We start from the raw sequence: 16,853 nt of genomic DNA, 5'->3' as shown, positions 1-16,853 counted from the left end.
ATGTATTTCATCGTTCAACAATGATCACGACTTCATATACTCGAGCAAATGGGGAACTAGCTTGTCGACGCCAAATGCACCGCCAAATCGCCGATGCCGGCAAGCGTTCCGATTTCCTGGTATTTTCCCGGTCTCTCTCGAGCATCTCGATGTTTTACCACTCTAAATTCAACCTGAATAGGGCTAGCTTAACGCATTTAGCGGGGAATCATCTCGGTCGATGAAGCGCGTACGACAGCACGGGGACCTTGGGGTAATCAGACGGCAAGTTCTTTCCGCGCTTTGGTTGTAGTCATTCCTTTGTCCAGCTTGCATGCACAGCAAAACACTGCCAAGACAACACCAGTCTAAGACCGGTCAGTTCCGATAAGCTAGGACCAATCATGTCCGTCTCTTCTACCTTGTGTGATCCCTGCGGGGCTCCGACGGGTTTGCTTTTATGGAGGACAGCCCCGATCGCGACTCGCGGCTCGCCAAAGTCTGCCCAAAATCAGATCAAACTCACTGACTGCCTTGAAGATCAGTGGAGTGAATACTCTCGTATCCATGAAGGAAGCTTTTTGGGGGCTTTTCGTCTTTCTCGTATTTGCGACGTTCCGCCAAGAACCGCGGAATCTTCATCCCTTGGCCTTGATATCTGCATACCCCTCCCTTGTTTACTTCGTTTGACCCAGGCTAAGGTCGACAATTCCAACTCAAATAACCCAGCCCATGTAAAATTCTCGCAGCAGTACATCCCGGGCATTGGATGAACTTTTTCAAATCTCTGCTCTGCAAGTTCGAGGGATTGAAAACACTCGGTCACGATCTCTCACTACGCTACGCTGCTTAATCTAAACGTTAAATACCCTAACGAGAAGGAATGTAACGCTGTGTATCCTTGAGCCTATCAACAATACTAAGCCCCGCCACCTTCGGGCACTATGCATAGATGGGCCCTGCCGGACTTGAAGCTTCGCCTGCATCCTTGATATTATTCCAGAAAGCCGCGATGCCACCTCCACGTGCACTGAAGACGAAATTCTCACCTCCTTGCAGTTAGATCTTGGTGAACATGTGGTCTGGTAGCTGGATGAGAACAGTTGAGTGATGTTTTCTTTTCTAGCCTTCGTTTATAAATGCGTCGATCATTTCCGCTGTGGATGGCTTTGCCCCGGGGAGTCCGGTGCCCTGCAGCGCCGATCGCATATCCTGAAGAATACTGACTGGATAACATGAATCAAGCAATCTCGCCCGCAGACTTTCTCCACCACTGATATGATCTTATCTCCGCCTCGCCCGCGGCCTCAAGCCCATGACAGTCTTGCTGCAACATTGACAAGCGTGGTTTGAAACCCTAGTTTGCATATTTGGGAAAATTCGCCGTTTTCTAGAGATAGATTGGAACCCATTTCAAGAGACCAGAAAATTATAAATACGGCTGATCCGCGGCCTTGGCAGCATGTCATAGTAGGGATCTTTCCAAATCTGCCGCTAGGTTCCTGGCTACCTTCATACCCGAGACATTTTTTTATGAAAGGTGCCGATATCCTTGTCCAATAATGGCACGTCTGTCTAAGGTTGCTATTGTCACCCTCGGCTCATTGAGTGGGGTGAATGCGTGGGGTACCTTGGGTCACGCAACAGTTGCATACATTGCCCAGCATTACGTTTCTTCCAGCACTGCATCATGGTAAGAGTGAACCACTTGATGCTATGATCAAGGCTAATAGTGTTCAAGGGCGCAAGGTGTTCTTGGAGACACATCTACCTCGTACCTGGCAAACATCGCCTCATGGGCTGACTCGTATCGGGCAACAACTGCTGGCAAATGGTCGGCACCGTTTCACTTCATCGATGCGGAGGACAACCCCCCTACTAGCTGCAATGTGGACTATACTCGTGACTGTGGTAGCTCAGGCTGCTCCATTTCTGCGATTGCAAACTACACCCAGCGTGCTGGTGATGGCCGGCTCAGCACAGCCAACATTGCCGAAGCTGTCAAGTTCCTAGTTCACTTGCTGGGAGACGTCACTCAGCCACTGCACGATGAGGCGTACGAGGTTGGTGGAAACAGCATCAAGGTCACTTTCGATGGCTACAGTGATAACCTCCACTCCGATTGGGATACATACATGCCCCAGAAGTTGATCGGCGGCAGCTCGCTCACCTATGCGCAGACTTGGGCGAATACTCTGATCGGTGAGATCGATTCGGGTAGTTTCAAGTCCCAGGCTGCTAGCTGGATTTCGGGAGACACCATTAGTGATCCCGTTACTACCGCCACCCGATGGGCATCGGATGCCAATGCCTATGTTTGCTCTGTTGTCATGCCCGATGGAGCTGCTGCACTGCAAACTGGAGACCTCTATCCCACCTACTATGACTCTGCTATTGGAACTATTGAGCTTCAGATCGCCAAGGGTGGATACCGCTTGGCCAACTGGCTCAACCTGATTTACAACAATGATATCGCCAAGCGGGACCTTGAGGGTTTCGTCAACAAGGCTCGCAGTGAGGCCCCAGATCTCATGGGTCGGGATCTTCTGCCAGCACCTGGACCATTGAGCCGTGCCCAGCTCGCCAGAGATGCTATGGGAGGAGACTGCTGCGGGTCAGCTAGACATGCTCATTAACGCAAAGGCCACCAAATCATCTAGCAGACATGAAGTTTACGAAGCGGGCGATAATCACAAGGCTGATGCATGCCATATTGTTTCGGGGGAGAAGTGAAATCTGGAGATAGGCTCAAAGTTGTTCTGTCTCTCCTTAACTTCCTACTTTCAACCAGACAAAGTGGATGGAATTTTAAGTCGTACGAACATACTTGTACGTAGCTCTTTGATACTCTATCTTCCTGGAATGCAGATTCTATTTCTGGATTTATTCCTTCGCCATCACTCATGTCTTGAGAACCTATCTTCAAGGTATCTGTGAATGTCTGCTTCTCTTAGCGCACTCCAAGATTGAGACTTGACGAGTTAATGAAGGTAGAACTGCCCCCGCGTCCACGTCAGAGGCTCAAGAACAAGCTGGGAGATCGATTTTCTCGCCAACTTTCACAATGTTTGTTTGACGATCCAAGGTTGGACACTTTCCCACCCACCACCAACACGACAAATTTCCCACCAGATGAATGTGGTCACGTCAGTCAGCCTCACCTCCGGTAAATTTCCTCTTGCACTACCCTTCAAGACCTACTTCTCCACTCACTCTGAACAACCTTGAAAATGCCACTCCTCGACCTCCCGAACGAGATACTCCTTCTTGTCGGAGACGCTCTACCTGATAAAGATCTTTCCTCCTTCGCTCGGACCAGCCGATTCTTTCACATTCTTCTGAATAACCACCTCTATCGGAGAGCAGCACAGACCCACTCAGGTGCCCTGCTTTACAGCGTAAAAAATGGCTTGGAAAACAATATTTCTCGCCTACTGAGGTTCACTCCGAGAGATCTCTGCCTGAAGGATTCGCATCGGTCGTGGCTGCATTGGATGAAATGCCACTGTTTATGGCAGTACGTGCCTACGGTCAAGATATCATTTCATTTTTGCTCGATCCGGGTGCAAATATCAACTCCACTTTCTATAACTTGCAACACCTGCCTATGGCAGTTCAAAGGGAGCTTGACACTCACGAGAGCGTTATTGGATTACTCGTTCAGAGAGGGGCAGACTCAACATCCAGGATACTGTGGGAATACAGCTCTTCACCATATCGCTTTCTCGAGTTGTACCCCACGATCTTCTCACATTACGGAGCTTATATTGGAGAGCGGCGCAAATGTGCAGGTATAGAATGATGCTGGACAGGCCGCGGTCAACGTCGATAGGGGTTGTTCCCTGGCCGTCGTCGATGCTTAATCGCCGGGGGACACTAAGTTGAGATCCGTTAGTGAATACTCCCGCCGTGTGACATGTTCTTAATCTGTATATGTTTCGGAGTATGTTACAGACTATAAACAGAATGTCAACAAGACTAGATCCGCATGAATTAATTCTTCTGTCCAAAAACGAAAGTGCCTAAAAAGTGCCGTCCACTTGGGTAAGAAGGTCATGCGCGCTACTGAAATTCGCCTCAGACATGGCAGATCATAAGCTCAGTTATATCGCACTCCTATTATCAGCGTTAAGTGCAGTTCACCTGAAAAGCTAACTACCCTAGGCCATTTACTGACTAAATTCCAAACAATGTCTTGAAGAAAGTTAAATCACACGCCTATACGCCCATGACACACATAGCAGGTCCAAAAAGCAGTATATCATTACTATCATCACACATTCATTCATACAAATACTCCTCCCCCGTCTATGCAGTCGCAGAATAAGGCGGCGGCGGCTCCAAAGGTACCCTCGACTGCTCCATAGATAGCCTCGACGGCAACACAGGTTCAAGAGCGGGAAGTTCCACTGGCAGCGGCGGAGGCGGTTGCTCAAGCTCCGGCAAATTCGGAGGCGGCGGTTCTCGAGCCGGAAGTTCCATGCGTCGCGGCTCACCGGGTACATGCTCGAGTTCCTCGAACTCGTTCATCGACAGGTCATAGCCCAGATGGCGCTTAAGCAGTTCGTGGGTGATGAATCGCTCGGGCATGTTGCCCTGTGCGGCGACGAAAGAGACGTGTGGGTTTATTTCGCTGATTCGTTGGAGCTCGTTCGCGTGTCGGTGGTGATGGAGACAGCCGTGGAATCCGATTAAGAAGATGGTGACGTGGACCCAGGATAGGCCGAGGAGGTCGAGTTCGAAATCGTTCATGTCTGGAGCTTCGTCGTCGAGGATAAGGAGGAGGCGGAGGATTGGTGTTTGGGGTCCGGCTTGCCAGCCGTAGATGGGGTGGTGTGTTGCTGTGTGGGCGTATTTTTGGAGGTGTTGGTCTTTGACGCTTTGCCAGCCTGCCATTAGCCTCGTCCGGCCGCCGAAGTGCACGGTTCGCCACGTTTCCTCGAAATTCCAGTGATTTATCGGGCCGATGCGCTTGGCTTCAGTGGAGAATGTGGTTAGTTCGTAGCCGGACCTGTTGTTGTCGCGGTTGGACATGGCGCTGGTTAAGCGATGAATGATTGCTCGGGCCACATCTAGGAGAAGGAGAACAGTCAGTTATTTGCAACGCGAGTTCATCGGCAACGTAGAGCGTACCTTTATTTTTTGGCTGAGAAATCATTTTGTGTTTCATTATTAAAAATTGATTGTACTCTGGCCGACGCGGCTGAGAGTCCATGGAGCCTGACACATCCAGCAGGATGACCGTGTCATCTGTCGGCTGTTGGGGTGCATCGACGAGCCGGAATGGAGGCATGACTTGCTTCGAGTATCCCTTGAAACCTTGTTGAAGATGATGACAAGTATCGTCCTGCGCATAATATGTTGATGGGGGCTCAACTGCCCGTTCCATTCTTGCTTGGGCTGTTTTCAACGCAGACATTATGTCAGGCTTCAATATTGTTGCGTTGCTCTGCCGATGATTTAATACCCAGTAAAGGCGCTCCTCTGCGGTATCCCTGTATCCTCTCCAAGTCGGAGTAATGCCCCGCCATCCGACAGATGAGTCAATGGTGAATTTCAGTGGATTGGACCCTGGCTTAGCCCAGGCCCTCGGAATAGGCTCGAAATAACCAGCCTTGAGCAGGTGAAGATATTGCAAAGGATTCCGAGTTCGAAGTTCGGCAACTTTCTGCGACATTCCGACCTGTTCTTGGTATGCGGCGACAACCTGTCTATCTTCTGGCTCAGGCCACCTGCCATTCTCCTCTTTTAGGATAGAGTCCACGAGTGCGCGTGCCTCGGAGAAAATCTTGGATGTCTTGGTGGCGACTTTTTCCTCGGAAGATCTGATGGAAAGAGCTTTCTTCAAGCTGGCGCGCTTGGACTTTTCACCGGTAACAATGCGATTGATCGATGGACCGATGCCAATATTTGACATTGAGGATTGGAGTTGATCTACTTCCCAGATATTAAAGGATGGCTCCATCGCGTCAACGGCAGCCTGGGCCTTGATATTAAGCGAGTCATTCAAGGTGTTCATTTGTTGAAGAAATTTCGCATGGTATTGCGGGTCAGGTCGCTGCACTCCATAGAAACTCGAACCGCTAAACCCGTACGGAGATGCCACGGCACCCCGGTACGGATTGTTGTTGAACAGGCGTACCTGCGTGCAGTCATGGTAGTGCTTCTCGCCCGGGTACATCACCGCTTTAGCCCATATCTCCTGAATTTCAAGGCGCTCCATCTTTCGTTGGATGTACTTGTGCATGATGCAGCTGCACGGGTACCCGCACTCGCGCTCTGGCTCGATCTCGGGATTGTATATGTGGAGGCACAGTTGAACATTCTGCAGCAAGTGTTGCATCTCCTGCTCGCCTCGAGCCCGAATCTTCGCAGCCTCAATTACTCCGTTCGTGTGTGCCCTGCGCTGCGAACTAGTCACACTCCCACTCACCGTCGATGAAGGTGGCGACGGGTAAATCAGGGAAACATCGGCCATTCTGGTTGGCGGCTCTGCCGTGGAACCGCTCGAGTTGCCAGTCCTGGCCGTGAAGGTCGGGCTCGCCGGAGAAATGGGACTTCGCACTGAGGACATTGATGACGGCGGGCGACGAGTAAATTTGAGGGGATTTTCATAGAATTGATCCACGGCCTCATCCATGGAGCTCGCGGTCTTGACAGGCACAGATTGTTAGTAAACTCGGTATCCTCGAGTGGGGGCGGGTTCGCAGTGGGTACCTCGAGGAACAAGTATGCAGTTCCCGCATCGATGCCAGGCACACAGGCCCGAAACTCGGCGATGGTCTCCTTAGAGGGGAGCATATTTTACTGCACAAGGGTTGCAGTGGGTGCTTCCAAGGGGTGGTAAACAGGAGAAGAGATACGAGTCGCGACGACATTGTGTCGGGAGCACCAGGATCAAAAACCGTTGGCGCGCGATCGTGAGGTCCGTGGTGGCAGTGACCAGTCACTACTCTTCGGAGGAAGTCTGTGCCTCATCCTGCGCGACAAGAGCCGGAGAGACACAGCCATGCGATGGCGGGCGCCATCTCTGGATAAAGCGCACGTGTGCTTGGAACACGTGGGAAGAGGACTGGTGAAGGATTGTCGAAGTTTGTTAACAAGGGGAAGGCCAACGGGGGAACGAACTAATTAAAGAAAGGCTGGGGAGGAGGCGGAAGGGCCACCCGGTGACTGGTGACTGGTGACTGGTGAGTTTGTCCTGTCAGCCTTGACAACCGGCTGCCCGCGTGGATCTAGTCCATCGTACATTGTAAACACTTCAAGCCGCAACTCAACCCCCTCTTTTGCCCTGCGTTATTTACTTTCGTAGATTTTGATCATGAGCAACTTATAATTAGAAGCTATCTTTGGAAATGAATTAGCTTTCGGTATCAATAATGTCTAATCAGAAACTGTACCCAATCCCCCTGGCATCATTTGAATTCGTAACTTGACACTGCTTATTATCCCTCCGCATATGTCCATAGCAATACTGTGCAGTAGGGATATTCTCGTATTCATAATCGGAGATTTCCACATCTCTCACCAATCAGTGTTCGTCGATTCAGACACGCACTCTCCCCACTCGGTAATTATAACTTTGACATGCACTCTTTGGCTTCTCCAAACCCCGTGCAGACAGCCATGTTAGTACTCCCTACCGACCAATTCTCCAACACCTCTCCGCGAGAAAATGAATCCAACAACTTGGAAATTGCCACTGGGCTCATCATTTTAGGGAGATTCGCCCAATATTCCTCGCTCACGGGTCCGATCTTTAGGTGGGCGCGGCAGGTGAGATTTGCTCTCCGAAAGGCTTCAGTAACTCGTGCGCGACGTCGGAGGTCATACTGCTCCAAGCATAATTCCACTTCAGATTGTGTAATGTACGCGCTTGAAGACTGAGATGTTTTATGAGACAGGAAGGGGCGCAGGATATTGACGAATGCTGTTGCGGACTCGATGGCTTGGTTTGCGCCCATGGCTGCCTGAGGCACCATCTAATCAATAATCATTGGTTAGTTGGAGCTCATTCTCGGTCGCTTGAGAAAAATCATTCGATATCCTACCTTGTGCGCAGAATCACCTAGCATAAACAAGCGCCCGGAAAAGAATTGCTCTGCAATGCCCTCTTCCAGGGCTGTCATAACCGCAGCCCGCCTGTTCTCAAACATAATGGCAAAAACCAACCCATCCGTCACAGTTTTGTCGGCAACTTGTGCATATAGCGCCTCGATATCCTGTTCAGAAAATCTCTCACGCTTTTCAAACGCGACGGTACGCTTCAGATCGTGGGTCATGAACCAGTATATGTCTCCGTTGTGGCCACAGAATATCAACAGGGATACGTCTGGTCGGTAGACGGTGAAAGAACGGCCCGGTTCAATGCCTGAAACTGGATTCGAGATGCCATAGACACAGGCATAGCGAGCATCGAATCCTGTGGGTTTAGTTCAGTCGAGTTTCGTGAGACGTCATCATTTTACAGGCTTGACTCCCGAGATTCAGGGCCCTTTTTGGCAAGGGTTGCTTTTTCAATCTCGTGACGAATCACAGATCTAACTCCATCTGCACCTGCAACGTAATCGCAACCAAGTTCACTCCCATCCTCGCTCACAATCACAGCTTCGTGGCCGGTCTGCACCACGCACACAACTCGCTTTGAAGAGTGAAGCCTGGTCTTATCCTCGATACTTTCGTACAGGATTTGAAGCACTCGCTGTCTTTCCATGAAGATGCCGCCATATCCAATTCTGAAAATCACAATATTAGCAGTCTGCTAAACCCAAGCTTGCCAGACAATGATTAATACTTTTCCTCAAAGATCGCTCCAGGATTGTGACTAGTTCGGAGAACCCCGTTCGCATCTCGATGCTCCCAATCTCCGCGCTTCACGTTATACTCATTGAATTTGTGGATCATCCCCAGTTGATCCAGTATCCTTAGACCGTTGGGCATAAGTCCGACACTGGCGCCTGTGTGCGTGGCGAATTCTCTATATGCTTCCCATAGGCAGTAGGATATCCCTGAAAGCTCGAGCATTCTGGCAAGCGCTAGACCGGCAATCCCACCTCCGACTATACCCACGGTGACGTGGTCTCGCGGATGGCTTCCCATGGCGATCGGAGAGCGTCAACAGAGTTCGAGCCTCGGACAATTATCTTGTCAGGTTTGTTTTTGAAAAGTATTAATACTTGGCGTGTTTGGTTAAGTAACACAATGACGTATCTGGATGGGCTGGATATCGAGATGTCCGTTTGTGTATTGGGTATGCACTGCGGGACTGAACAGCGTTTTTAGCGAGTCGCGTTCCAAATTCCCGACGCCTAGCCTCCCGATATGAATTCAATGTCACATAACAGCGACTGTGCGAAGTGAGGACTTGCTATCAGCTTGAAGAGTCCCGAATGGTTGAAATCGATTGGTGCAGGCTTTCGTTGGATTAGTTTCTCTCAAGATCGCACCGGAGTTGACCGCTCGTCATATAACATGTACAGTAGGCGCCGTGGAGGTATCGACATATGACATGTCTCATGCCCAAAATGCCCTCCTTTGTTTGTTAGGTGTGATCGGCATTTTAGTGCAGGCAGGTACCCAAGGCAGCCAGCCTGGTTCGTACGGGTGAAAGAAGTGAGGTTGTGGAGGGACGAAAGCCTCGAAGATAAATCAAGCTTAACAAAGAAATTAGAGCTAAAGAAGAGGAATGATCGACACTTGTTTCTCCAAGCGGCCATACAAATTATTTTGTGTTTTACAACTGCGGATGATCATCGCTGCGGCATCGGTACAGGTACTTGGACTGACCCCGCTATCCATTGTTGCTCCAGAAATTCACTTGGTGTAACCAAGTGCACGGGCGCCTCAATTTTGAGGCTGCCCCGAAGATCTGCTGTCTGCTGTTATCAGTGCTATGCGACCGGCTTCTTTGAAAATGACTTCATTCAGCTTAATATTATTAGTGCCACTGGAGAGTGAAACTGATAAATATGCATGTCTAAGCAACCGAGATTTCATCGGGACAAGCCTAGGGCTTGACAATGAGGCTCTCACAACGAACTACGTGGATAGCGGTCTCGTTGTTGACTAGATCGCGAGTCATGCGCGTTAGGCTGCTGTTGCGCTACGTATCCGCTAGAAAATCACCTTTGTACCATAAAATCCATATTCGTTTCTAGCGTATCGCTCGCGGATCAGTATATTATACATTATTGGGTACTATTTTATTACCTGCCTTTTACTCTCTAACTATACGCGGCTAGAATGTTCGGATACATTTTCCAGAAAGGCGAGTCATCGCCTGTCAAGGACACGTAAGAGTCGCGGAGTATCAACCTTAAAGTGAAAAATAGCACCTGTGCCAGAGAAACTCCAGGTCCTATTGCTGATAGTGAAACTACCACGTGGAAGATCCCCCGAGTTCCCAGAGATTCGTATACAATGATAACCTAAATCTCACCCTGAAATTGCGCCTTGTCAGGTGTGCCTTGTCGGGCGCAGTACCCAGCACGAAGGTTTGTATCAGTGCTTTACCATTTCACGATGTTGATCGAATAATTTCAAAATGGTGAATCTTCTAGTAGAAGGCCTTTACACACTGGCTGCTACTGGAATATCATATCTTGACATTCCGTTCGGCTGAAACCGAGGCGGGAAGCTTATAATCACAAAGGCAACTGAGAGACCACCATCACGCTCGAGGGTCTATAGGCATTTGTCGTTGCTATCACCCCTCACCTTAAAGGCGCTATGGTGTGTAGCCTAGACAAGGAGCCTCAAGTCATGGGAGAAGGTGCCCGAGTGGGCGAAGTCGCCAGAAATGGGTGTCATCATGAACGCTCGTATTTAGAGTTTGGCCGAAAATGGTATGGTGTTTTGAAGCGGCAGAAGTGGACAATCTTATACTTATAAGCATGACATCTCCGTCTCCGGAACGTGTCGCTCTCTCAGTTCTATCATCCTCACAGCATCTTACAAGACCGCTGAACGTGGTAAAACCTTTTGACATGGAGACTTTACTGGAGGCATTCCCGATCAGCCCTGAGTTTGGCTCAAGGGAGCGTATTGCAGTGCGTCATTCCTCTGATTTTACTTCAATGCTGAAGCGATACTAAGGCCGTCTAACCCCGTATAGAACCATATTGAGCTCATGCAAAAGTTCAAATGCATTTTAGAGAGTGTCGAGCAACCTGGTGGGGACACGAAGGCATTCCCGACCCCTCCGCGTCGCAATTTAGATCAGGAAGAGGAGGGTAAATGGAGATTGCAATGCCTGCTTATGAGCGCTGAGGTCCGGTACTCGATGTACCTTCAAATCCTGAACAAATGGATTACGTCTCATGGAATCCGAACACCCAAGGATCCGTGGCCACTCCCACCCTGGTATGACAATCCTAGTTTTCGTATTGCTTCCTTTAGGAGGTATAAGAATATGCACTAACAGACCTTGGCAGGGACGTTGCTATTATGTTCTATGCCCATCTCCTATCACCGTTCAATTTCCAGAAAGACATGGAATTGAACTATCCAAATCTTTGGAAAGCAGAGATCGAATTTCCTCTTGCAAAGATACTCTCTACCAACACAGATGAAGAGAGTAAACTTGTATGGAAAGAAGAGTATCCCGATATCCCGTATCAGATTGTCGAGTTCACTCCTGCTGGCGAACCCATATACGTCACTGAGAACGCTATGGATATACACGGCTACAAATGCCACTGGATAGGTTGCTTGTGGAGGGCAGCAAACGTCATCCCAATGATCAAATGGGCTAAATACCGTGTTAGCCGCACCGATCTTGTCTGTCCGGGTTGTAACCACAGGATCAGGGCGGCCAAGGCTGAAGATGCGCTTGAACTCTGCCAACGTGAATTCGGGTTCCCTATCTTCAACCTATGGGACAGCCCTCAACGACAGTTCGGTAAACAAGGTTTTGTGGATCGGATTTTGGCCTTGGCCCAGAATCAAGACCAGACTCAAGACCAGTTTCAAGACCATGTCTTCCGGTATCTCAAGTTCCTACAGCTCATGAAAGAAAACCAAAACACCCTTGTCCCAACGCTCGACATTGATCTCATCTGGCACACACACCAGCTCTCGCCAGTCGCATACGAGAAGTACTGCAAAACGCACATAGGGCGACCGATCAACCACGTCGATACCATCCGTGCAATGAGGCGATCGAAAAAGGAGGATAATACAGCAAGCCTCTGGGCCACGCGATACAGCGAATCTTATCATGACCCGCAAAATCCGGAAAAAACCGCTGAGATCGAAAGACGCAAAGCCGCGTGTCAAAAGGACTCCGAAGATATAGAAGCCAAGCTGACCGCGTTCGACAAAGACCACGAACATCTAAAGAAAGATCTAGACGAGATAAAAGTCCGTCTAGAAACCAAGCTCGCCGATTATCGGACCGTGCAAGATGCATCAACGGCATTGAACGCCGAGATAGCGGGTATAGAGACGTCCATAAGGTCCATCAAGCCAAAATTGCGGCTGCCAGGGCTACGTTACTATAACAAGCAGCAAAAGCAGCATATTGCGAAGCTGCAGAACAAGCTCCAGCCGCTAGGAGAGCGGCGTTTATATAAGTCGCGCGAGGTGGAATCGCGCTACCATGAGTACGACCGTGAATATCAGGACCAGCGTCATAAATTGGGATTATCGAATACCGCACGCAGAGAAAGGCAAGCCCTGGAGCAGCAGCTTACGCGCAAAGTGACAGAAGCTAAAGCAGCGATCTGGCGCTTCAAAGGGGAGCAGCTGGAGGACCGATATAATGGGTCGTGGTACTCCATCGTACCGTCAGAGGCGCAGCTCGGTGTTTATCCTATTCTAGACGATCCAGCAAATAGGATTATTTTCTACCGCGGGTATGTAGGCTCTTCTGGGGTGGGCGGCTACGGAGGATCCGACGGAGGATTTGGCGTAGGGTGCAGCGGATTTGGCGACGCGGGTTGCGGAGCGGGGTGTGGCGGGGGCTCCGGAGGCGGGTGTGGTGGTTCTTAAAGTGTGCAATAATGTGAGTGCGTATGAATTGAGGCATGTTATATTTTGATATTTATAGCGGGACTGTTTAAACTTTTGGAAATAGGGCTGCCGACGAGACTTTATCATGGATATAATTACAGACACCATAGCTTTTGTTAATTAGCTAGAGATAGGATAGTTTATGTAACACGTGAGATGATTTAAGTCTGAATATTTAGGCGAATACCAGCTGAGGAGGATAGGTAACGAGGCTTGGCGGCGCAAAATAGTAGTAGCTGAATAGTGATAGGCGTTATTGGAGCCTCCCGCTAGGAAATCACGGGTATCATGTGCCTGTTTCTGGCGCTAGACGCTGCCATTTTCGGAATGAATCTCATAGTTCCTTCTTTTCTCAATTTAAACCTCGATCAGGTTGAGCAAAATAAAGGGCATGTTCCAATCATTTTCTTTGTTACAATGACCTTTCTTTGTCAAGGCAGTCTGTCGTTCAGCAGAATCATCATCCATCCTTAACTCGATTCACTTCTCAAAAGGTATTGATTCAGAGGTTGTGAATTCTAAGCGCACAATTTATTAATAATAGCCCAGCCCCCAAATTCCTTTTCAGTGAGGTCTGACCGTTCTAAACACTCTCATCTTCATCAGAATTAATAGCTTGACAATAAAGAAACAGTCTAAACAACTGTAATTTTTGTAGGCGTTGTAAGGCCTGCAAAGATAGCTATAAAACAGATTACGATCCATACCCAGAAGAAAGAATAAAGCTTCTTGTTCATTGAACAAAGCATTCCTTTGGTTGTTGAGGATGGATGAATGAATCAACTAAGACAGGCGTATACAGGAGGCTCAGCCTCAGACTATAAATCCGGCAAGTCTCCCGCTTCATCCTACTCTAGAATAAAAGGTCAAACTCCAGGAAGCTGCTAAAGATCAATCTAATACTCAGAATTAGCTGTACCAAAGACATCTCCGGCTAGGTATGGCATCGAACCGAAACATCACGATATTTGGAGACAAGCGAGTCAACTTTGTCAATTCACTTTTGTTTTGGAGTGAGAAACTCTCTCATCCTGGTCAGACTATTCAGGAAGCCGTGAAGTTTTTGCACGGCTTCGAGGTTGATTTTGACCGATTTCGAGTCATAGGAGAAGCTGAAAGCGCCAGCTTTTGTTTCTTGCTAAAATGTCAGATAATCACGCACACGATCCAGGATGCAATTGATATCTTGAGGACCGGGCGCCTCTTCTCTCCGCATGAGGTTGCAGAAATTCTGAGTATGACCGCACAACACATTGGTAGGCTCACCTTGAGTAAACAGGACAATGTGGACCTATACGCTGAGCATATGGATCAAGAGGCGGGTAAAGTCAACTTGATGTGGATGTCGAGGAAAGCATTGCCAGATGCCCAACAAGAGCGTCAACGAGGAAAATTACAGGAGATTTGGGAGCGTCTTCACTTTACTATGCCAGATTGCGATTGTGTCCAATGCTCGAGAGGCCCTTGGCCTCTGAAAAAGAGAGCTGCGAGGCTCTCGATGTAAATAATACTTTCTATTCGTTGATTCAGCTAGCTTCCACTATTCTCAATCTTCCTGCTACATAGTAAGTGTCTAATAAATAGTATAGAAGCGAATTGAGATGAAATAGTCCTTTGTGAAAAGGTGATGAAATGGCAGCGACCGAGAAAATAAACTGTATCATTGTCTTGGCGGATCTTCGAGGCTTTCCGGTCAACCCTAATGTTTCGATGCACAAAATTACGACCGTTAAACAGATCATCTAACAAGCAACATTATAGCGGTGTGATCAGGCCAAATTGAGGAGCATTCGCAAAATTCCGTTAGTCCGGAGATGAGATTAATTCCACGCAAGAGCGGAGGACTTTTTCTGTGGAAAGGAAAAGCAGTAATCCATTTTCAGAGCTTACCAGTCATATAAGCGTAAGCTTATGATCGGCGATCGGCAACCGAGCCTGCTTATCGTATTGGAGAAAATATAACAAACAAATTCTACAGAAACCAGCAAATAAAAGTCAAGCACGATGGACAAACATTACAAACCGTCAGCCACTTTCTACATGTATATCAGCAGAAGCCCCACTACTCTACAGTACCCGTCCACGGCTCCGGCCATCTCACGGAACTCTCCCGATCTCCGTATTCTTATCGCCGCTATCTCCAACTCTGATGACAGAGCGGAGATCTTGGCGATCTCGGCCTGTCCAATTCCGGCGATATCCTACGTCAAACCTGCGTTATCAAAATGCCGAGAACATGCCCAGAAGTTATAGGCAGCAGAATATCATGACGTGGATGACTTAGGTTTTATTTTGAAAATTTCACGTACAATGCAATGCATATCGCCTTATAAAATGTACATAATGCGAGCGACGACGGTCTTTGAAACTGTCTTGAAATGCTATTCAAGGACGTGACTCAACATACCATGAAAACTGTCCTAGCCAGTCGACAAGATGATCCAAAGCTCAGGTTCACTAAAAATGGCACCTTTCAAATCTCAATATTTAGTGATCTACACTTTGCCGAAAGTATTTTATCCCCGAAATATTGTGTTATTGTGATCCGGGTTTGCTGACCTCTGTCAGATGCAACGCTTGATTCAATGACGAAGAATGTCATGTCAGAGGTTGTTACAAGTGAAAATCCACAGCTAGTGGTTTTGAATGGAGACTTGATATCTGGTGAAGCTACAGATGGCTCCGATCCAGGACAGTATCTCCATGAAGTTGTGAAACCACTGGTTGATGCGGACATATTATGGGCATCGACCTATGGGAATCATGACAGCGATGTCAATTTGGACCCAACGCAAGATATCTACAAACATGAGATAAAATACCAGAACAGCCTGACAAGTAGCATGGTTTCATCGCCTCAAGCTGGGATTACGAATTATTACTTGCCAGTATATCCACATAAAGGCTCAAATCAAGCCCCTGTGCTTATTTTGTGGTTCTTTGACTCTAAAGGAGGCCATTATCCAACCAACAGAGGCGTTAATAGCCTTTCTGGCGCAAGAGGTGACTGGGTTGACAAAGAGGTATGATTCTTGACTTCTCTTAACCCCGATGGTCCGTTTTCAAATCTCTAACAAAATTTGTATAGGTCAACGAATGGTTCATAAATCAGAATGCCAATTTAACCGCCAAATATGGCAGGACTATTCCATCGCTGGCCTTTTACCACATTCCTGCGCATGCTATGCTCAAATATCAAAAAGACCATTTCAATCGTCGAACTACACCTGGTATTAATGGTGAAGTTGTGGTGTCGCAAGGCTCTGGCGACACTGACTACTCCGGGCAGGATAGTCAATTCATGCGGACGCTTCTGGATACTCCAGGGCTGATAGCAACGTTCAGTGGCCATGATCATGAGAACGACTGGTACGACAAGAACTCAAAAAACGTTGATCTACTATTCTAACCTGTATAGGTGTTTCAAATGGAATGGCACTATCGCTGATCAGAATCTCACTGGCAACGGTATTCATATGTGCTATGGTCGACACACTGGTTACGGCGGCTATGGTGATGCTCTTCGAGGTGGACGCCAGATACTTCTGGATCAAACTTCCATGAAGAAAGAAATAGAGACATGGATTCGGCTGGAAGACGGTACAACTTCAGCTGCAGTCACACTAAATTCCACGTATGGCCAAGATCAATACGGAGAGCTGGCAACAAGAATGATGCGGGCTTCAAATGTGGCCAGTGTCAATCAAGAACCTGCTTTACTCCCATTGGTTATACTATGGATCTTTACTTGGATGTGCTTCCATTTAAGGCGGGCCTAGAATATAGAACAGTTTATCTCTTAGATACTAAAACCTCTGGTGTGCTTCGGATCTTCAAGTTTGAATAGGAGTGACATCTGCAGT

At 48.3% G+C, this 16,853-nt stretch overlaps 6 protein-coding genes across 6 annotated transcripts; 4 read left to right on the top strand and 2 right to left on the bottom strand.

The window, feature by feature from the left end:
• Window positions 1-1,541: 1,541 nt before the first annotated feature.
• On the top strand, window positions 1,542-2,615 carry N7473_006719 (S1/P1 nuclease; the record flags this gene model as incomplete). Its single annotated transcript, XM_057152659.1, has 2 exons — window positions 1,542-1,672; window positions 1,721-2,615. The coding sequence occupies 2 exons, from the start codon at window positions 1,542-1,544 to the stop codon at window positions 2,613-2,615; spliced, it is 1,026 nt and encodes a 341-aa protein (XP_057006997.1).
• Window positions 2,616-4,287: 1,672 nt separating this feature from the next.
• N7473_006718 (uncharacterized protein) lies at window positions 4,288-6,780 on the bottom strand (the record flags this gene model as incomplete). Its single annotated transcript, XM_057152658.1, has 3 exons — window positions 4,288-5,051; window positions 5,113-6,631; window positions 6,697-6,780. The coding sequence occupies 3 exons, from the start codon at window positions 6,778-6,780 to the stop codon at window positions 4,288-4,290; spliced, it is 2,367 nt and encodes a 788-aa protein (XP_057006996.1).
• A 773-nt stretch (window positions 6,781-7,553) lies between these two features.
• N7473_006717 (FAD-dependent oxidoreductase) lies at window positions 7,554-9,078 on the bottom strand (the record flags this gene model as incomplete). The annotated part of the gene is made up of 4 exons (XM_057152657.1): window positions 7,554-7,961; window positions 8,031-8,401; window positions 8,536-8,714; window positions 8,774-9,078. The coding sequence occupies 4 exons, from the start codon at window positions 9,076-9,078 to the stop codon at window positions 7,554-7,556; spliced, it is 1,263 nt and encodes a 420-aa protein (XP_057006995.1).
• A 1,793-nt stretch (window positions 9,079-10,871) lies between these two features.
• Window positions 10,872-12,831, top strand: N7473_006716 (uncharacterized protein; the record flags this gene model as incomplete). Its single annotated transcript, XM_057152656.1, has 3 exons — window positions 10,872-11,027; window positions 11,093-11,340; window positions 11,412-12,831. Coding segments are annotated over 3 exons (1,824 nt in total), but the record flags the coding sequence as incomplete, so codon positions are not given.
• Window positions 12,832-14,994: 2,163 nt separating this feature from the next.
• On the top strand, window positions 14,995-15,243 carry N7473_006715 (uncharacterized protein; the record flags this gene model as incomplete). The annotated part of the gene is made up of 1 exon (XM_057152655.1): window positions 14,995-15,243. The coding sequence occupies one exon, from the start codon at window positions 14,995-14,997 to the stop codon at window positions 15,241-15,243; it is 249 nt and encodes an 82-aa protein (XP_057006993.1).
• A 125-nt stretch (window positions 15,244-15,368) lies between these two features.
• N7473_006714 (metallophosphoesterase family protein) lies at window positions 15,369-16,769 on the top strand (the record flags this gene model as incomplete). The annotated part of the gene is made up of 4 exons (XM_057152654.1): window positions 15,369-15,501; window positions 15,559-16,013; window positions 16,079-16,359; window positions 16,409-16,769. The coding sequence occupies 4 exons, from the start codon at window positions 15,369-15,371 to the stop codon at window positions 16,767-16,769; spliced, it is 1,230 nt and encodes a 409-aa protein (XP_057006992.1).
• Between the last annotated feature and the right edge of the window lie 84 nt (window positions 16,770-16,853).

Source organism: Penicillium subrubescens (genome assembly GCF_028828155.1).
Source record: "Penicillium subrubescens strain IBT 31985 chromosome Unknown utg000005l_segment0_segment0, whole genome shotgun sequence".
Taxonomy (NCBI): Eukaryota; Fungi; Ascomycota; class Eurotiomycetes; order Eurotiales; family Aspergillaceae; genus Penicillium; species Penicillium subrubescens.
Note: the sequence above shows the minus strand (reverse complement) of the source record. Positions and strands in the feature narration are given on the sequence as shown.